General features: G+C 35.8%; 1 protein-coding gene across 4 annotated transcripts; it reads right to left on the reverse strand.

Annotated features, from left to right (window-relative positions):
• Positions 1–3,715: 3,715 nt before the first annotated feature.
• On the reverse strand, positions 3,716–22,079 carry mtpn (myotrophin). Of its 4 annotated transcripts, none has more exons than XM_048154860.1 (6): positions 21,917–22,079; positions 21,711–21,787; positions 18,272–18,385; positions 16,890–16,973; positions 11,696–11,778; positions 3,716–3,800 (listed from the first exon to the last, which is right to left on the reverse strand). In XM_048154860.1, exons 2-6 carry the CDS (start codon positions 21,780–21,782, stop codon positions 3,731–3,733), a joined length of 423 nt encoding a protein of 140 aa, XP_048010817.1. In that variant the 5' UTR covers positions 21,783–21,787; positions 21,917–22,079; the 3' UTR covers positions 3,716–3,730. The 4 variants fall into 4 exon arrangements, with proteins under 4 accessions (XP_048010817.1, XP_048010818.1, XP_048010819.1 ...); XM_048154861.1 differs by lacking the exon at positions 3,716–3,800 and adding an exon at positions 4,872–5,356; XM_048154862.1 differs by lacking the exon at positions 3,716–3,800 and adding an exon at positions 10,735–11,521.
• Positions 22,080–23,065: the final 986 nt, after the last annotated feature.

Here is a 23,065-nt window from a genome sequence, read left to right on the forward strand (position 1 = left end):
TATTAGCAGAGCTCCCGAGATCTCCTTGCGCCGCTGTATCTGATATCAGAGTGAAAACGCACCTGGCAGCCATGCAACACTAAACTCATCCTGCAGCCAGAGAACGCAGAGAGCTGCAGAGATGTCATTTCTCCACGACTCGCGCCGCCCGTAACAAACAGACCCCATCTGAGCCAAAAATGAAATAAGGACTAGTTCGCTAAAGTCGGTTTATGAAATAATCTTGCGAATAAAGCAGGGTTTCCATCCCATGTGTTCAAGACAACAAAATCATCACTTCCTTGGAAATTGGAATAGTATTATTCAAATAGCATGTGATATTTTCACATGACCTCACTATGTTGTATCTTTAATTCAAGTGCCGTCCTAAAATATGTTTTGGTTTTTGACAGTCGTATCAAAACAGCTCACTAAGGTTAGGTTTGGAGAAAGGTTCCTCGTGTCTCTTTTTTTGCTGTGTTCCTGTAGCCGGAGGGTCTCATTAGCCGAGAGTGATCCGGACATCAACACGACCTGGAGCAAACAAACAGACAGCATGGCCTTGTGCTATATTTTAAGGAAGCCAATTGGGAAATGATGAAGTACTCAGTGGTTTCTCCTCATCACAACGACAAACAAGATGCCGTAACAGCACACAACAAAGACGAGTGCATTAAAAACGTCCGGGCAAATAAAATGCGGCTCTGCAGGGAGGAATCAATAGCACAATGCAGAAGCTCCTTTATATGCGCTCGACCCCGGTCGCACGTACAAACAAAAATCAATTCTCGGCTACCTTCCCGCCGCTGGAAAGCGAGGGGGTAATATTCACTCCTGCACTGGAAATCTGTTAATTTATCATTCCCTCTGTAATGTTCTGCCTGGGCCGGCGGTGAGGGTGACGTGGCTCATGGCTGTCAGATACGTTTTACCCAGAAGGCTTTTAAAGCAGCAGCTCTCGTACGCCCGAGCGATGCTCTCTGATTACTAACTTCACTTCTCAGCACTCAAACTTCAGATGGACCCAGAAGCTCAGTGATACTTTGATTACAGAGGAGAATGCCTGCTAGAGAAAAGCTTCAAGTAATTATATTCTGGGTTAAAACAGTTGGATAAATGTATGGAGGCTTGTTTTCTCCACAAAATAAAAAAAATAAATAAAAAGGTTGCAACTTTTTATCTCACAATTTTTTTCCCCCCTCGCAATTCTGAGAAAAAGTCAGAATTACAAGATATAAACTCAAAATTTCAAGATTAATTTTCACTATTACCTTTTTTAAAATCTTTTTGTTATGTGGTGGAAAGAAAAACTCTGAGAACTGTGAGATGTAAACTCAGAATTCCAAGGAAAAAGTCAGAACTCACAATTCCGAGAAAAAAGTTAGAATTGTGAGAAGTAAACCCAGAATTCCGAGGAAAAAGTCAGAACTGTGAAATGTAAACTTAGAATTCCGAGGAAAAAGTCAAAACTGCGAAATGTAAACTTAGAATTCCGAGGAAAAAGTCAGAACTGCGAAATGTAAACTTAGAATTATAAGGAAAAAGTCAGAAGTACGAGAAGTAAACTCAGAATTCCGAGGAAAAAGTCAGAACTGCGAAATGTAAACTTAGAATTCCGAGGAAAAAGTCAGAACTGCGAAATGTAAACTTAGAATTCCGAGGAAAAAGTCAGAACTGCGAAATGTAAACTTAGAATTATAAGGAAAAAGTCAGAAGTACGAGAAGTAAACTCAGAATTCCGAGGAAAAAGTCAGAACTGTGAAATGTAAACTTAGAATTCCGAGGAAAAAGTCAGAACTGCGAAATGTAAACTTAGAATTATGAGGAAAAAGTTAGAAGTACGAGAAGTAAACTCAGAATTCCGAGGAAAAAGTCAGAACTGCGAAATGTAAACTTAGAATTATGAGGAAAAAGTCAGAAGTACGAGAAGTAAACTCAGAATTCAGAGGAAAAAGTCAGAACTGCGAAATGTAAACTTAGAATTATGAGGAAAAAGTCAGAAGTACGAGAAGTAAACTCAGAATTCCGAGGAAAAAGTCAGAACTGCGAAATGTAAACTTAGAATTATGAGGAAAAAGTCAGAAGTACGAGAAGTAAACTCAGAATTCCGAGGAAAAAGTCAGAACTGTGAGATGTAAACAAAAATCAGAGGAAAAAGTCAGAAGTACGAGATGTAAACTCAGAATTCCAAGGAAAAAGTCAGAACTGCGAAATGTAAACTCAGAATTCCGAGGAAAAAGTCAGAACTGCGAAATGTAAACTTAGAATTATGAGGAAAAAGTCAGAAGTACGAGAAGTAAACTCAGAATTCCGAGGAAAAAGTCAGAACTGTGAGATGTAAACAAAAATCAGAGGAAAAAGTCAGAAGTACGAGATGTAAACTCAGAATTCCAAGGAAAAAGTCAGAACTGCGAAATGTAAACTTAGAATTCCGAGGAAAAAGTCAGAACTGCGAAATGTAAACTTAGAATTCCGAGGAAAAAGTCAGAAGTACGAGAAGTAACCTCAGAATTCCAAGGAAAAAGTCAGAACTGTGAAATGTAAACTTAGAATTCCGAGGAAAAAGTCAGAACGGCAAAATATAAACTAAGAATTCTGAGGAAAACAGTCAGAAGTACGAGAAGTAACCTCAGAATTCCAAGGAAAAAGTCAGAACTGTGAAATGTAAACTCAGAATTCCAAGGAGAAAGTCAGAAGTGCGAGATGAAAACTCAAAAATCAGAATTGAAAAAGTCAGAACTGTAAGATAAAAAGTTGCAAATGTCTTTTTTATTTTTTAATTCCGTGGCTGAAACAAGCTTCCATCAAAAAGAAAGCTAACTTTTCTAATATCGTTCTCACTTCCTTCGATACGGTGCATCTAACAGGTCTGATAAGACTGAAATAAAGGCAGGATATTGCATGTATCTCTATCCCAGCGCGGGATCTGACAGCTGAGGGACCTTTTCTCTCTGGACCTATGGATCATTCACATTAATTGTCTCAAACTCAATATATGCCCTTTCTTCTGTGTTTGCCTGAACATTCATCGCTCTGACAGCAGACTGATTGTTATTTCTATCTCAGATGTGCAGATGTAGCAGAACTTGGCGTCTCTGAGAACAAAATAAAGATGAGAAATGCTTCAGCAGGCCCACTTCCTCTACTGCCGCCAAACTATTTAGTGAAGCTCTCGATTCTAGCGAAAACAAAGAAAGATCCAAGACTTCGGTTCCTATTCAAGGCCTCTTGCTCCAATCACAGCTCCAAAAGTCTTCCCAATCTGTAGTTCTGCTCCAAAACCTAATGAGTTTACACAGGTAGCACACTTCTAAGGCAGCACACTAACTGACATGGAAGCCAATAAGAGAGTAAGTGTTCATCCTGACATATTACTAACAATATCAAAGTTATTCTTACATTTCACACGTGAAGCTAAAAGTCTTGTACTCTACTGATCATGTTGATCATTTAGAGGCCTTAAGAATTCATGCATCAATATAATATAGCAGGCTTTCTAGGGTTAATTATTTTTATGCCACTAAATAAGTGAGTATTAAACTCCCTACTATTTAAAACAGCATCTGTGTTCCCTTAAAATGCTGCCTACCTAGTCAGCTATCTAGGTTTTGGAACAGAGCCACGTCTGTGTTTGTGGGTAAGATGATCTGTGTGAAGCGGAGAGCGCCGTCCCCTCAGCTCATTACCCAGAATGCACCAGTGCTCGTCTACATACCGGCAGCAGCAGTGATAAATCCTCTTTTATTTGCAATTAAACTCCTCCTAATAGCAGTCGAGCAGCATTGATTTCCCAGCGAACGCTCCTTCTGCAGCGCCGGACTCTGTGAACGGAGGAAACAGGGAAATTTCACAGAACGCTTCCTTCAGATCCACTTCAGAAACACATTAACACACTCCCACATGTTGGGTTTTCATGTTTTATGGGGACTTTCCATAGACCTAATGATTTTTATACTGTTCAAACTGTATATTCTCTCCAATAACCCTAACCTAACCCTCACAGAAAACTTTCTGCATTTTTATATTTTCAAAAAAACACATTCTGTATGATTTATAAACTTGTTTTTTCGTGGTTTCCTCATCAATTCCACAAGACCCCACTGGGATAGAAAAACATGTACACACACACACACTCACTCACTATCTCTCTCTCTCTCTCTCTCTCACACACATACACATACGCTCTCTCTCGCTCTCTCTCACACACACACACACACGCTCTGGACTGAAGCATAATTAAAGTCGGCTTTGGATGTTCTCTGTGTTTAAGCCATACACACTAAAACCACTACAAACATCTCATATTTGCTTGGCTGTTTTCTTGACTGTTTTCATAAATCTTGGTTAAAGAGGGCACAAAAATAACAAACACACACACATAAAAAGAGACACAGAGAAAGAGAAAGAGAGAGATTAAGTTTATTTCCCATCAAGAAAATTCTCAATTCCAAAAATTTTAATACAATGTAAAAGTTGGTGAAGGATTTGAAAGAGAGGTTGTCCAGTTATTTTATATCATTAAGATACTATTATAGTTTTTATTAGTACATATATTTTTATTTTTTCCCCTTTCATTTTTAAAGTTTTAGTAATTTGTGTAGTGCATTTGTCATCTTTATTAGTTTTTTTCTAGCCCATAGTTTGTTTATTAATTTTATTTTGGTTTTAGTTATTTTCAAGTTAAATTAAAATAAGAAATGTTTCTGAAATAAAATAAGTTTAAGCTTTTTATATATTTGTTTTAATTAGTTTTAGTTACCTATAACTAATAAACCTGTTGCTGAGAACAGAGATTTCACTCAGAAATTACTAGTAAATTTCACAAATAATTTCAAAGAAACACTGAATTAAACATGAACTTTTGAATAATAAAGACTGAAATAGTTTTCTTGTTCAGACGTACTCCTAAAACCTTTATTTACAACTTCAAAACACCATTTTTGACTGTAACTTGGTATAGTTTCAGCTAGTAATACCGCGATACTCAATGATTACCATATTCATATTCACATAATAACATGGTATTACCGAAGTATATGTCCAAAAAACATGGTACCAATACCAAACACCACAATAATACCACAGTATTTTTTGTGAGCTTCACACTCAGAATAACAGCAGATAAATAAAGTCTACCTGTTGTTTTTACTACTAAAAAAATACCACGGTATCATACTAAACACCATGATCATTCAGTACCATGTTATTACCGTCACTCTACCGCGGTACAGAATGAAGATGGAAGGCCTGTTAGTCACAACTGTGAATACAAAGACAAATAACAATTATCAAGGTAATTTGGATTTGATACTTCATTAAGCACAATTTCGGGGTTGTTGATCATGAGCCGTCGCTCTGCATGGAGTCGCCGTGGCAACTGTAAGACAGACAGGAAGTATATGTTCATGTGCTAATTAACACAGCTGGTGATTCAGTCAGTAACATGGACTCTCAGTGGCGAAACACATACGACTCATTAATCAAACACTTTGATCGAGTTTTACAAGAATGATCGGTCTGGACCCAGGGAACGTTCTCAGAACTTTGGCTAACATTCCCTCAGAGTTACGAGCAAACATTAATGGAACGCTTGGTCAGGGTTATCAGGGTTCTCCAAATGTTAGCACAAAAACATTAAACATTTAAAAAAACTGGATGTTGTGAATGTTCAGAAATAACGCTTTCAAAGGGGAACGTTCTCAGAATATATATTTGTCAGCTGTGGAATTCCTTACGTGGCTTGTAACCGTGTAACAAGCAGGATAATGTACATCCAGCCGGTTGTTATTACAAAAATAAACCCCTTACATATACACAGTATGATTAGTATGAACGCAACAGCAGAAGCAGCCATCAGGTGGCGCTGCAGCTCAACGATCACAGCAGATTTGTGTCTGAAATCACACATATAGGGCTCCAGTTCTGAGAGTCTTCTTGAAAGAAAAGGCAGAGTTGACTAATAAATCAGACAAAAGAGAGAGAGATGCTCTCTGAGACGGTTACATAACATCACGGTGTAGGAGGAGATCGAAGAAAGAAGAGTTCAGACGGCCACCTGTGCACAATGAACCTCATATAAAAGTCCACTAAATATAGCAGACAGACAGGCACTAGAAGGCTACTCATTCTATATTCGATTTATTTAGGGAGTTTGATGGAAAACTTCAAGGGATAGTTCAGCCCTAAAAATAATCATGGAAGTCAATGGTGCCCTATAACTGATTGGTTACCCACATTCTCCAAAATATCTTCTTTTGTGTCCGGCAGAAGAAATAAATTCATACAGGTTTGGAACAACTTGAGGGTGAGTAAATGACATAAGGTGCGTCCCAAATCGTGTACTTACTCACTATTCTCTGATGTTTTTAAGTATAAATAGTTTGTTCACACTGAAAATTCCAAAAATAAAAAGTACACTTTAAATACCCGGATGATGCAATAAATTAACGGAAAAAACGAAGTGTGGAATGTTGGACACTTCGTGCACTCGACTGTCGCAGCTTTAATTACGTAATGGAGGGGAAGGGGCTGTCAGACTGTGATGTTAAATGACAAAATAACCTTATACAATTCACACACTACATGGATGAGTACATAGTGCATAAGTGCATAGTGCATAGTGGGTAAAAAAGGATGGACGACACGACGACGCTTCATTCCACTGTAATGAACTGAATGTAAAATGTACGACGATGGGCATTGACATGTTACGCAAAAACCTCAGTTTGGAGCCTGGGCATGCGCAGAAGGAATCATCAGTGGAGCCGGAGGCGGAGTCACGGTATCAAACTTCCGCCCAGACGACTGCGTCATCATTGATGTATTTTAAAGGTGCCGTAGAACATGTTTTCAAAAGATGTAATATAAGTCTAAGGTGTCCCCTGAATGTGTCTGTGAAGTTTCAGCTCAAAATAGCCCATAGATTTTTTTTTATTCATTTTTTTAACTGCCTATTTTGGGGCATCATTAAATATGCGCCAATTCAGGCTGCGGCCCCTTTAAATCTCGTGCTCCCCGCCCCCGGAGCTCGCACTTGCCTTAAACAGCATAAACAAAGTTCACACAGCTAATATAACCCTCAAAATGGATCTTCACAAAGTGTTCTTCATGCAACATGTCTAATCGCGTAAGTATGGTATTTATTTGGATGTTTACATTCGATTCTGAATGAGTTTGTTAGTGCTCCGTGGCTAAAGCTAACATTACACACTGTTGGAGAGATTTATAAAGAATGAAGTTGTGTTTATGAATTATACAGACTGCGAGTGTTTAAAAAATGAAAATAACGACAGTCTTGTCTCCGTGAATACAGTAAGAAACGATGGTAACTTTAACCACATTTAACAGTACATTAGCAACATGCTAACGAAACATTTAGAAAGACAATTTACAAATATCACTAAAAATATCATGATATCATGGATCATGTCAGTTATTATTGCTCCATCTGCCATTTTTCACTATTGTTCTTGCTTGCTTACCTAGTCTGATGATTCAGCTGTGCACAGATCCAGACGTTAATACTGGCTGCCCTTGTGTAATGCTTTGAACATGGGCTGGCATATGCAAATATTGGGGTCATACATATTAATGATCCCGACTGTTACGTAACAGTCGGTGTTATGTTGAGATTCGCCTGTTCGTTGGAGGTCTTTTAAACAAATGAGATTTATATAAGAAGGAGGAAACAATGGAGTTTGAGACTCACTGTATGTCATTTCCATGTACTGAACTCTTGTCATTCAACTATGCCAAGATAAAATCAATTTTTAATTCTAGGGCACCTTTAAAAAGACTATATAAATTATACACAATTTAAAATTCTACCTATAAAATAATAGGCTATTCTGTTTCTAGAGCAATAATATTTTTGAAACAGCAAATTCAGTAGATAAACTCAATATAATATGCCACTAGAAACAACTCTAAAATATCAGAAACGGTCCTGCCATTTTAAATAAAGTTAAACTAACGTTACAGGAGGTCGAATGCTGTAATTAGAGTAGGCTATCATTAGTTTTGTCCTGCTAATTATAATTTTATACCCATAAAAATAATTAGTAACTGCCAGATTACGATCACCTGTTTTTTCCCGTCATGGCTAATGGTAGGCGTGTTATCTTAACTAATAACGTTTATTAATTAGCTTATGAAGCCCACATTTAACGTTACCGAAAAAGATCCTGTAGGTTGGTTAGTACAGTTTATTGCTGAACAAGTCATTTGGTCGGTGTAAAATAACACAGAAATTGAAAATTAATAGTTAGTTATATATCTTCAATCTCCCCTCGAAGCTCCGACAGTCCTCAGAGAAGCTGTCAATCACAACTGTCAATCATGACGACACGCCCCGTTTCTATAGCATCAAATTGCTAGCTAAAATCAAACTTATCACAAAAACGAACAATTGAATATATATCAGAGTCATAACAACTACCTTAAATGACCAAAACCATCTTTTGGAAAATTTTATTTGAAGTATAATTTATTTTTTTGTTTTGACTCAAATCCCGTTTGTTTGAATGGAGAGGGCGAGGTTTATGACCTGTACTGCATCCAGCCAACAGGGGGCGATCAAAAAGCCCACAGCTTCACTTTTCAGCACATAAGAGGCACACCCGGTAAATGATGACACAAATTTTATTTTTTGGGTGAACTAACCCTTTAAGCATCAACATAAAATGGGATCCGCAACCCATTTTACTGCCAAAATATGAGGCATTTTCAAGTGAAATATTCGACGAGGAATCACGCACGACGTCTAAACATCTGGTTATACAGCCCACACACAACCTTCATTTTGATGAAAGATTATGTAGACGTTACTTTAGAGTGAATCGCTCACAATCGTGAACATGTATTAAGACAGTAAACACTTCAGATTTCATGTTGACTTGTTTATCGCGATTCTTCAGTCCCGGGTTCCTCCCGTCATATCGAGCACGCTCACCGTCTTAACAAAGATAAAACAAAACGAGCTGTTTTATATTCACAGGACGTCAGTGAAAAGCTCAGAGAGTGAGCGCGCGGCGGACGGCGCCATTAAACTTTATCAGTAAGTTGTGCAGCACCTGAATAATTGATTTCTTTGTGTTGTGACAGTGACAAAGGTCTGAGACTCGCTGGGTGGATCAGTAATTAACAAAAGCACTTAATTAAAAGAAAAGAAGAAAAAAGCATTGTGACCACGAGTGTGTTCGTGATAAAATCCCTGCCAACACACACAAACCTTTGCTTCACTATAGTGAGGCTCTCTCACAGACTTCCATTGTTTTTATCAGGTTAATAATATTTTCTATAGCCTTTTTTACACTGACCCCTAAACATATATTAGATTATTAGAATATAAGATTTAATCATGATTTGACAGATTAATAACAAGTCAGTTTTCAACAGGTTTCACTAATAGGGTTAGTTCACCCAAAAATGAAAATTCTGTCATTTATTACTCACCCTCATGTCGTTCCACACCCGTAAGACCTTCGCTAATCTTCAGAACAAAAATTAAGATATTTTTGATGACATCCGATGGCTCAGTGAGGCCTGAGCAATGACATTTCCTCTCTCAAGATCCATTAATGTACTAAAAACATATTTAAATCAGTTCATGTGAGTACAGTGGCTCAATATTAATATTATAAAGCCACGAGAATATTTTTGGTGCGCCAAAAAAAAAAAAAAAAACGACTTATTTAGTGATCATGATTCGACACAAAAGATTCATAACGCTCCGAAGCTTCCTGAAGCAGTGTTTTGAAATCGGCCATCACTTAATAAGTCGTTATTTTGTTTTTTTTGGCGCACCAAAAATATTCTCGTGGCTTTATAATATTAATATTGAGCCACTGTACTCACATGAACTGATTTAAATATGTTTTTAGTACATTAATGGATCTTGAGAGAGGAAATGTCATTGCTGGCTATGCAGATTTCATCAAAAATATCTTCATTTGTGTTCAGAAGATGAACGAAGGTCTTACAGGTGTGGAACGACATGAGGGTGAGTAATAAATGACATTATTTTCATTTTTGGGTGAACAAACCCTTTAATGAGGGCATTTTTGAAGTGCATTAGTTATTAGCTAACATGAACTAACAATATAATCCATATATTTTCCACAGCGTTTATCAATCTTTGTTAACTTTAGTTAAATACAATTGTTTATTTACAGAGCATTATATAATGTTAACAGTTTAAATGTAAAAAAAAATTTAATAAACTTTAAAATGAACAAACTAAGGGATGCAATAGAATTATTGTTCATTGTTAGTTCATGTTAACGTACACTAACAAATGCTGGGTTAAAAACAACCCAAGTTGGGTAGAAAATGGACAAACCATTTGTTTGACCAACCAGCTGGGTAGTTTTATTTAACCCAACTATTGCTTAAAAATGACTGTAATGCTTGCTTGAAATGAACCTGAAGTATGTTGGAAATGAACATTTATTAATATGTTTAATGAATAACAATTAAACAATAAACATTTATTAAACTGCTTATTAAATGTTTTGATTATTATTGTTGCCTCTAGTAATTATGTGTGTGATGTTTAACTTCCAACCTATTTTGGGTTCATTTTAATCCAGCCGTATAGTCATTTTTAAACAATAGTTGAGTTGGTCAAACATTCAACCCAAATGCTGGGTTTGTCCATTTTCAACCCAACTTGGGTTGTTTTTAACCCAGCATTTTTATTATATATAATTATTCTCCATCAGTCAATACTTACAAATGTCACAAAAATCAAACTAATCATTTGAAATAGTTTTATTTGTTTTTTGTTTTCAAACGGACTTTTTCACAACAATGCCAGATATGGATCTTTGAAGTGTTCATTTGCTTATCAATGTGCATTTTTGTTTAAGACTGTCTTCAAAAGCTAAAACACCATCATGCAGAGAGAGAGAGAGAGAGAGAGAGAGAGAGAGAGAGACGGCCTAAAAGAGTGAGATAATCTGGAGAGGGCGACATCTCGGCAAGAGAGCGGAGTGAGACACGTCCTGCTGGAGACAGAAAGAGAGAGAGACAGGCGTCCCTCGTCTGAACAATCCTGTTTAACACTACAAGCACACAGCAGCTGAGAATTCATTTATTTTTGCCACAACAACACAAATTCAAAGGGGCACAAAAGCAAAATGTGTGCGTCAGCAGAACGATTCAAGCATCTGAAGTGTAATATTTGTTCTTTAAACAGCTAATGCGACAGCCGCGGGAATGTCGTTGAGCTGAAGGAGGGGAAACGTGGGGCTGGAGTGCAGGTAAATTCATCAGCTAGTATTTTTCCAGCGTTTTCAGAGCCCTATTAACTATACAAACCATTTGTTTCTAATTGCAAAACGCAACAGTCTGAAAAATTAATGTACACATCATCATCATCATCATACACTCGCTCGCAGAGTCTGTGCGCTGTAGTCTGAACTCTAAAGTCCGTGTTTAGTGGTGTTAGACAGGCGTTCCCATTGGTCCATAGGCATGAGTGACAGGTCCATCAGCCAATGGCTGACGCTGATAAACTAAAGGGGAAAATCAGGCACCTCCCCTAAAATAAAATAAAACAGGTCATGAAGAAAAACAAAACAAAAGGAAACCTAGAGGAGCTGATGCAGCCAGCGGGCAGAGACAGAGAGGTGTGTGTGTGTGTGTGTGTGTGTGTGTTTGCGGGATCCAGTGGTTGTGTTCAGAACCTCTCCGCTGCCGGCAGCGTCCGACTCACTTCAGTAGAGCTTTGATGGCCTCGCTCTCGGCCGCCTCGAACGCACTGAGACCATCTGGACCCTTTCGTTCCTTATCAGCACCCTGGAGGAACACACAGGATCAAACAATTTTTGCTGATCAATAAAACATTCACATTAGTGTGTCAGAGATGAAATTGAGACACTTACAGCAGGATTATTATCATTAACTAAAACTATTTAAAACATGTGTGTTAATTAATTAAAATAAAGCTGAAATAAAATAAAAAATGTTAATATTTAGTTTAAAAGTCCTTCAAAGTTTTACAGTCAAAGAGAGCTACAATATTGATATTCTGGCGCTTGATCACCCTTCGATAAATAAACAGAGCGGCACACTGGAGCGCAGAAACACTAATCTGAACAAGCCGCGGGGTGAATCGGACTTTACACCGCTAGTCAAAGTTCTCCTAGATTACACACAACCCAACATTATTCAAGAAATAAAAGGGCAATTTACACTAGATTACTCTTCCACCTCCAGTGCATCACCTGACCAATAAGAGCTGATTACGGCGTTATTGAGTAACAGAGAATCTCATGCATAATCTACAGGGAGCCGGACCCGCGGGGCCCTTTAACACGAGGGTAATCGAGCGGCCCGCCGCCCTTTACAGAAATATTATCCTCTACATGGATCGATGCAGTTTATTGATCGTCACTGTGGATGTGGACAGAATTATTCCTCTTTACTCACAGGTCAGAGTCTGAGCGTGGACTTTACTCTGCACTGAAGTTCAGAGGGCAAATGTATGAAAACTGAAGGTCGTTCTCGTGACCCGTTTGCACACGAACACCTGAGAGCGGCCTGAGGATCAACGCTCCAACAAACATCTGAAGGATTGATTTATTTATTCACTCCCTCAAAAGACGCAGAAAAACACCAGTGGGCCTCTCAAACACACACACACACACACACACACACACACACACACACACACACACCTCCCGTGTTCATTCTTCAGTTTCACATCTCTCTACACATAATAAATGCCTGTTCATTTCAGTGTTTGTTCCCTTGTGCTGTGGTCAGCGCTGCTGCATGTTGGGAAAAGCGCACAAATCCAGACACTGACCCTGTGTTGTACAAATAACTGAATAAAAAGAAATTACAACAATTAATACCTCAGCATTAATAATAATTTAAGTTTGTTGTTGCATGTAGACATCAAAATCATGAGCTCATTAGCATACAATTTACATACTGACACCTGATGGGTGTTCAGCAACTTGGTGGGTTGTTACTCATTTCACATGCAAAGAGGTTAGCCAATCACAGAGCTCATTTACTGGTAGTTTAATTTTAGAGGTGATCATAAAAAAACTAAATTATTACTATTAAATTATGACCAGGGCTATTATCGTTAACTAAAACTACAACTATTAAAAACATTTCTGTTAACTGAAATAAAGCTGAAATAAAATCAAATGTAAATATTAGCTGAAAAACTTAAACTAAATAAAAATTTTGCATTGACAATAAACTGTAAATAAATAAATAAATTAAAACTGAAATAAAAATGTTAAACCCAAATAGCAATATTTACACAAAAAAAAAAGTTATACAATAAAATGACAAAAGCACATAATGAAATTACTAAAAATTAAACTAAAATTAACATGAAAACTAAAAGGTACAAAAAATAAAAGCTAATTTAAAATATTAAACTAAAATAAAAACTAAAATAACACTGATTATGACTTGATGGATGTTTTAAGTGGAGAAAATAAAACAAAATGCAAGAAATGTGAAGAATATTAGAATTAAAATGAAGACGTGATCTAGATAAAGACGAGAGCTAGATAAAAGGTTTAAAATAATGTTTAAAATGTAAATATCTGAAGTTAACCAGTAATTATGGAAGTTTTACTTCCCATTTAGAGCATTTGACGACAGAAAAAGAGGAAGTGCTCTTCTGTCACTCATTCTGCTTCAGCCGTGTGACGTTTCCTCTCGTCTGCCATATTCATCACCATCAGTGTGGGAACGAAATGGAGGTGAATACAGAGATAAGCAAGAAAAACATTCATCATTGGATTCAATGCAGATTTGCCAGCTTCTCTGGAAAACCATACTTGAATTATTAAAATAGAAACTAAATAAGATATTTAAAGGGTTACTTCACCACTGGCTTTCAATAAAACTTTTTTTTTTTCTTTTTGAAATCGGCACTACCTGACTAGAGAAGACGTTGTCTTCCGTTTTGCCAAACAAGTAGGAAAACTTCAACACCCATAATGCACTGGGCATGTTGCCGTCCAAGGACACGGCTACCAGTCTGCTATGGATGCGCTTACAGAGTCAAATACTGCCTTGCTTTAGTAGGAAATACCACAATCTAATAAAATATGAGACGAGATCCAGAACATTTTTTTACAGATCTCACATTAGCACCGATCCCGCCAAATCCAACATTCACACACATTTAATCCACAATCCATCAGTATACGGAAAGTGGCAGAATACAGAGATGGACTGAGATACAAATACAAATAAGAGACGTGTTATTGAGGGAAAGTGTGTGTGTTTGTTATTCGTTTATTCAAGAGCAACTGAGAAGTTATTCAGATTCATACTGTAGTCTTGGGTGTGAATTGCATCATTCTGTGCTGTGAACCAAACACCCACAATCCTTTGAGAGGAAAAATTCAAAGGGAAACAGAAATGGACAATCCAGAAAGCTGCTGTCACAATCAAAAACATTAATGATAACTAAAATATGTCTCAAAAATTAATAATATGAAAGAAAACTTTGGGGTTTGAAGGTCCAAATGTCAGTTTCAGTGCAGCTTCAAAGAGCTCTACATGATCCCAGACGAGGAATAAGAGTCTTATCTAGAGAAACAATCGGCCATTTTCTGAAAAAATACATTTATTCCTGCCTACGTCACGCGTGGCCTTTCCAACGTGATTCTGTAATGCGTGGCGCATCACAGAGCAGTGCAAGATGAGCATTTGTGGGACATTTCCAAACACGCTCAAAGCGCTTGACCAATCACAACACTGCTCCAGCCGACCAATCAGAGCACATTGTGCTTTTCAGAAGGAGGGGCTTCACAGAGACAGGAACTAAACAGAGTGTTACTGACAGACTGCGAAGAGAGGAGCTGCAACAATGTTGAATATGAGGAAAATAATCAACATTCAATCTAGTAGAGCACAAAAACAACATCAAGACTTTGTAAAAGGGCATAACAGGTCCTCTATAAACAATAGGACAAACATTGTTACACCCCAACTTCTTGGAAGTGATCCGATGGGGATTTAATCGAGGTCAATAACAACCTGGAATGTTCCTGTGCAACAGCCATCCGAGCGGCCCGAAGGAAACGCACCGAGAGCGAGTGTGAGGAGATGAAGGGCCCTCAGACGGGCTCCTGTGGGACATCAGCGCACGTGTGTGTGTGTGTGTTGTGTAATCTCAGAAGGGATCTCTCACTAAAGAATGTGCAGTGCTGTGCAGAGGGCCAGTGCAGCCTGACATAACTGCATTATATAACCCCGTCTGACCCTGCGGATGTCACTGTTTACAGCCCCGTTCAGACGCTTTCAGCTTTAAAACCCACAAACAAAAAGCTCTTTCTCTGACTAGAGCTGGACGCTGCCACAGTATACATGACACAACAGTAGAAATGTGCCAGCCAGCAGAGATCATGAGCAGCTTGACACATGAAAACACGTGTAAAGTGAACATACAGAGCAGAGCGTGTTCTGAAGACGTCAAGACGAGGAGTTTAGAGATGCTGAGCAATTAAACAACTTGTCACAATAACACAGATGTGCGTCAACGGCTGTTGTTTTATTTTATATTATTCAATTAGAATTCCAAGTAAGTAAGATATAATTAAAAAGTTGACTTTATTGGGCTTGTTTACATCAGAGAGCGCATGCCTCTTTGACGCAGCGGTTTTGTACTTTTTAACCGGTTGATGGGAAAAGTATACTTAATTATTCACGATATTTTGAAGTGCATGCATTCTCATTATCATGATATATCATACGGCACATACCATTACTGCAATTTAGTTAAATTACAGATGCTCAACATTAAACAAATTTTTGCATTAAAATGAATTTCAACTTGTTTCTAGATCAGCTATTTTTCAAATATCTCTCATCCAATCAGACTTGAGTTTGGACTTACCTCTTTATATGTTAATTACTAAGTTATAATTGGTCAGAATTGCAAGTTTATATCTCACAATTGCAAGAAAAAAGTCAGAATTGTGAGGGGGGACAAAATCAGAATTGCAAAAAAAATTCAGAATTGCAAGTTTATATCTTACAATTACCATATTATATAATATTATTCGATTTTAATCCTTTTAATTATATAATTCAGGAGTCTTTTGTTTTGAACTCAAGCGTTTCATAATGCGAGGCTGTTTTTGTTCATTGGATTATCCCAAAATTATGGAAGCTTGTCTCCGCCACTGAAAAAATTTAAAATAAATAAAATTGTCTAATTGCGACTTTTTATTTCACAATTCTGACTTTTTTCTCATAATTGTGAGATATAAACTTGCAATTCGGACTTTTTTCTCACAACTGTGAGATATAAACTTGCAATTCTGACTTTTTTCTCACAATTGTGAGATATAAACGTGCAATTCTGACTTTTTTCTCACAATTGTGAGATATAAACGTGCAATTCTGACTTTTTTCTCACAATTGTGAGATATAAATGTGCAATTCTGACTTTTTTCTCACAATTGTGAGATATAAACTTGCAATTCTGACTTTTTTCTCACAATTGTGAGATATAAACTTGCAACTTTTTTCCCCTTAGAATTTGACTTTGTAACTCGCCATTGCGAGTTTATATCTCAGAATCGCGAGGAAAAAGGTCAGAATTGCGAGTTTTTGAGAAAAAGTCAGAATTGCAAAAAAAATTCAGAAATGCGAGAAAAATTCAGAATTGCGAATTTATATCTCACAATTGAAACAAATTCAGAGTTGCGAGAAAAAAAGTTGCAATCACCTTTTTTTAGTGGCAGAAACAAGCTTCCAAACAAAATAGATATAATGATTTTCCAGTGAAAAAAAGAGCAAAAAAAAAAAAACGACATTATGATATACAGTGTTATTGTTATATATTATATCACGCTGTGGTATAAGATTTTGGTCATGCTAAAACACACCAAAAGCAGGAGGATGTGCGAACGCATAAGTACCTTTTCTAGAAGAATCTTGACGCAGCTCATGTGACCCTCATAAGTGGCGGACAGCAGCGGGGTGATGCCGTGTTTATCTGGAGCCTGTCAGGAAAAAAAACACCAGAATTCACACATGCTGCGACCGAAGAGCAACATGGGTGTAATTATCGTTAAAATCACCATCTCTGAAGTGCACTATGAATTAGACAGAGAGAGAGAGAGATGCATGCTGGGTTATCAGCCGGCTTCAGAAGTCTCTTATCTTCCCCTGTTCGCAGGGAAACCTGTCTCTATCTGTACTGAGAGCAGCGCTGATAGACGCATGAGTGGTCATGATGGGACAGAGATGAATCGATAGAGATCTGGACACTTTCTGAAGGAGGTGCCAGTGCTGCTTTTCTTCAAATCACGGCTATTACAGTGAGCTACAACTAAAATGTTAACTGAAATAAAATAGAAAACACTCATTTTATTATTATTATTTATATTTATAATATTATAATTATTATTATTATTTTTTAAATATTGCTATTTACTTTTAATTTATTTTTATTTCAGTTTCAGTTTTTATTAATTTCCAATTAATAATTTTAGTGCTTCAACTTAAACTTATTTCAGTTTATTTCCAATGATTTTAATTTAGTTTACATTTATAAACTAATATTTTTATTATAAATTATTATATTATAAATTTAATATTTAATACTTTTTTTTTTTTCAGCTTTATTTCAATTTAAAAGGTTTTTAATAGTTTTAGTTAAAATGATAATCCTAAATCTAATTCAAAATGATCATAAAAATTATAATATTAAAATAACTGGCTCAAATCTCTTACTACGTTCTTTCTAAGTACAAAAAGTTTGTCAGAGCGTAATTTACAACGCAACACAATTGTTATGATTAGTCAATATGGTAATCATGCAGAATAATGATATATACAGAATAAAATCAAAGTATTATGATATTGAAATGTGATCAAACGGTGCAGCAATAGTGACATTTTATAACATACAAATTTATGAACTACCGTATAAAAATCTGGGGGCTTTTTAATTTAATTTAGTTTCTTCTGCTCACTAAGGCTGCATTTATTTGAACAAAAATACAGTAAAAACAGGAACACTCTGAAATTTTACTACAAATTACAATAACGGATTTCTATTTGAATACTGTAATTTAGCAGAAGTCAACGTGCTAATCCTGGCTGTGTTTGATGGTATCAGACTAATATCTGCCCCTGTGACTCCACACGTTAAACATTTACATAGTGGAGCAGATATTCATCTAAACACACAGAGCTGAGGTGTGTGTGTGTGTGTGTGTGTGTGTGTGTGTGTGTGTGTGTGTGTGTGTGTGTGTGTGTGTGTGTGTGTGCTGGAGAATGACAGAAGGACAGTTACGTTCACATCAGCTCCTTTAGACAGCAGAAACTCCAGCATGTCGGCGTGACCGCAGTCTGCAGCGTAGTGAAGCGGCTTCCTGCCTCCCTCCAGAGTCCGGTTCACATCCTCCGCCTACACACAACACCACAGATTACTGGTTATAAATAATAATTATGTAATATTATATATTTTTAATCATATGATTTAGGACACTTTATTCATTATGCATATAATATTTAATATTAAGTATTATATTATTCAATATATATTTTAATAGTTTGTTGTTGTTATTATTATTAAATAAATATTTAATTATTAAATCACACTACGTTTAATATGATTTTACTATAAATTATATAACAAATATAATTATTATATATTATATAATACATATTAAAAATAATAAAATAGGATATATTATGAATATAATATTTAATATTAAATATAATTCAATATATTTTTAATAGTTTGATATTATTATTAATCAAATATTTAATTATAAAATATAAATTATATACCTTAGGAATATTATTATTATAATTATTATTGAGCATAACAATACTAATATAATATTAAATATTAGGATACTTTAATCATTATAAATATAATTTAATATTAAATATTATATTATTCAATATATATATTTATTACTTTATTATTATTGATATTAAATATTTAATTATTAAATCATATTATGTTTAGTATGATTTTAATATAAATTATATAACAAATATAATTGGAGAATTATCATAAATATATTAATTATTATACATATAATAGTATTTAATATTAAATATGATATTCAATAATTATTTTTCATGGTTTGTTATTATTATAATATTATTATTAAATCATATTACATTTAATAATAATTATAATTTTAATAATTATGACAAATATAATTATATAATTATCACATTATATAATACATATTATTATTATATTATATGAGCATAGCAATAAATTAATAAATAAAAAATAAAATAAAAAATATTAGGATAATTCAATCATTTTACACAATAATATTTAATATTATTCAATATTTTTTAATAGTTTATTATTTAATAATAAAAATATTTACTATTAAATATTTAATTATGATTGTTAATATACATTATATAACTTATAAATATAATTATATAATTATCACTTATATAATGCAATATATCAGTATAAACATTATTTTAATAATATAGTCTTTTGTTTGAACTCAAGTGTTTCATAATGTGAAGCTGTTTTTGGAGTGTTTCATTTACTGGATTTTCCCAATATAGAAAAACACAAGGTTATTTAATCTATAAAATCATCTATTAGTCTGTGTTTATTTCTTTAAAAAAAAAAAAAAAAAAAAAAAAATTCTAATCAAATCACTTGTTTTGTGTTTTGATGCCTCAATATTTGGTGTTTCAGGAGCAGAGCTTGACACTTCTGCACTCACTATGACTTAATAACTTTAATAAACATTTGTGCCCTTAATAATGTGCTGCATCTAAAAACCAACAGCCTGATCCGTGACCCTCTTCACAATGAAACACGAGCGTTATTGCTTCAGTCTGAAAACACTGAGCATCGTGTGAACCAGCTGTAGGTGTGAACTGAGGTAAACCACTGCGCTAAACATAACACAACCACATTAATAACACAAAACACCCCTTCATAAACAAATGATCCAGATCTTCAGCACTGATCGGATCCGGCCGAATAATGCTGTGAAGTGATAAAAGACGAGATATTCTGAGGCTGAAAGTGAGGAGAACCAAACCACACGCTCTCCATACAGGTGTGGGAATGGTTTCCTGCCCACATCCTCAAACCACACAGACATACACACACACACACACACACACACACACACACACACACACGCCAATATATATCAGAGCAGGAGGAACTCATTTCAGCACACACACTCCTCTGAGGTCCGTTTCTGTGCGTGTGTGAAGAGTGTATATAGTTACACAAGGAGGTGATGTGATATTGTGACACAGGATACACACTTAACAGATGAGTGTGTGTGTGAGAGGTCACCAGCTGAACGTCTCTAAACCATTAACACAACCACAACCCATTCTGGTAATACCATGGTACTGAACGATTACTATATACTGAGGAATTCACTTGATACGCCAGGAAAACCAGTGTATTATCATCAGAAAAAAAAAAAAAAAAATGCTGTTTTGTTGTTATTTTTTAAACCATTTCTGCCAATGAGTTTCCTTTTCAGCTGACATCATCAGTCCCTTTGTTCCTATTGGATAACGCTTCAGGAGAAAATCCAACCATTTAAAGGTTTAGTTCACCCAAAAATGAAAATTCTGTCATTAATTACTCACCCTCATGTCTTCCACACCCTTTACGACCTTCATTCATCTTCAGAACACAAATTAAGATATTTTTGATTAAAACCCGATGGCTCAGTGAGGCCTGAGCAATGACATTTCCTCTCTCAAGATCCATTAATGTACTAAAAACATATTTAAATCAGTTCATGTGAGTACAGTGGTTCAATATTAATATTATAAAGCCATGAGAATATTTTTGGTGCACCAAAAAAACAAAATATAGTGACTTATATAGTGATATAGCGATTACAAAATACTGCTTCAGGAGGCTTCGGAGCGTTATGAATCTGTGTTGAATCAGCGGTTCGGAGCGCCAAAGTCACGTGATTTCAGTAGTTTGACACGCGATCCGAATCATGATTCGACACAAAAGATTTATAACGCTCCAAAGCTTCCTGAAGCAGTGTTTTGAAATCGTCCATCACTAAATAAGTCGTTATTTTGTTTTTTTGGCGCACCAAAAATATTCTTGTGGCTTTATAATATTAATATTGAACCACTGTACTCACATGAACTGATTTAAATATGTTTTTAGTACATTAATGGATCTTGAGAGAGGAAGTGTCATTGCTCAGGCCTCACTGAGCCATCGGATTTCATCAAAAATATCTTAATTTGTGTTCTGAAGATTAACGAAGGTCTTACGGGTGTGGAACGGCATGAGGGTGAAATAATAAATGACAAATTCTCATTTTTGGGTGAACTAACCCTTTAAATAATACTTTTTAGTCAGTTAAACCACTAGTCCTCTAATAAAAACATCATGCTACTTGAATAAAATGGGTTAAATTTTCACAACCTGAGCTGTTTTACTGAACCAAACCTGCTTTAAATAGGAAATCTTCTAGAAAACATCCACCTGTTGCTTTTACTGCTAAGTACCATAGTATTATCATGGTTCCTGTAACATAACATGATAACATCTTTCTGAAACTATAGTAATACAAGTTTACACACTATGTATGTGACTGTTGCAATCATTCAGTGCCATGGTATAGATCAAATACCACAGTAGCATCACAGTAGTGTTGTGTGAGGATCTACAGACCTTCACGAGCTGTCACACCTCGTTTATGAATGTATGTGAAGAGATGAAACGAGTGTGTGTTTCTCACCTTAACCAGGAGAGTCTTCACCTCATCCAGATCTCCGTTTTTCAGGGCCCACATCAACTCCTTATCCCCCATTTCACCTGAAACACACAAACACACACAGTATTACAGGCCTGCGCTCCTAAACTGGCTCGCGCCTGCGCTGCGGGAATCATTTCATCCCTCCGACTTTTTAACGCTTGTGTGAAGTGGTTCAGGGGTTCACTCACCGGATTGCGTGTGTTTTTCGGCTTTGACAGAAAGTTTGTGATCAGACACTGACGGGATCCGCCTGAACTGCAGCTACCAGAGGCACGAACTTCCGCTATCAGACTAGCGCCCAGAGACACTTCAGAATAAGAGTCCCCGTCCACACCCACCATCACCTCAGATCTGTACAAGTAAAATAACAATAAAGAACTAGCAAATAATAATTATCCAAATAAAATATATATAAATAATATAGGAATAAATCAAATCTCTGTATAAACGAGGCCTTCGTCACTTCAAAATAAGAGTCACTACAGTCGGTGTGTAATAAATCATACATAAACTTACATAAAACAGAAGGAGCTATTAATAAAACTTGAGAGATGGCACAGTTATTAATATTGAGCTTCAGGAGGATCTCTTCATAAATCAGAGATTAAATGGATCAAAACAGTCGGAGTTCTGATAAAGAGGAGGATTTGGCATTCAAATATAATCATTAGAGGTGCTGCTGGATTAACATCAGTTCAATTTACTGTGACTGTCTAGTGCTATTAGTGAACACAGCTTTAAATCTATATTTGCATGCAAATTTATGTTTTATTTACATATGTGTTTTTTAAATTATTATCAGTGATGTTTTGTATCTAATTCCTTTCCAAGTGATATTTAATCAGCGAGTATCATTCACCAAAAGGTCTAGAGACAGCTGAAGAATAAATGAGTGAAATAAATAATTTTCATTCTGTCAGAATAAATGACTACGTTCTAATGGTTGTCAGTAGTTATAGATGATTTTTGCAGTCAGATTTTAAATCAGCGATCCAAAGGATCTGTCAGAAGACTTCTTTTTAATGGTCGTCAATAAGTAAAGACGCTTTTGACAGTCAAATTCATGGCGTCAATTTGGGCTGTGTGAAATTATAAAATAAGAGCTTTTTTCCTTGAGAACATTGTCTCTGGCCCTCCTGCAGTCTCATACTGGAACAACCTTTTTGATCATTTAAATTGGAAAAATTTATGGTCCATGCAACTAAGATTTTTTCCTCACTAACAAAATAAAAGAAATTACTTTTAAATTACTCCATAATATTTACCCTGTCAAACATTTTCTTAAGAAAAATTTGGATGAGATTTTGACACCAAATGCTCCTTTTGTCAGAACGATA

This window comes from Megalobrama amblycephala, linkage group LG14 (assembly GCF_018812025.1).
Source record: "Megalobrama amblycephala isolate DHTTF-2021 linkage group LG14, ASM1881202v1, whole genome shotgun sequence".
Lineage (NCBI taxonomy): Eukaryota > Metazoa > Chordata > Actinopteri > Cypriniformes > Xenocyprididae > Megalobrama > Megalobrama amblycephala.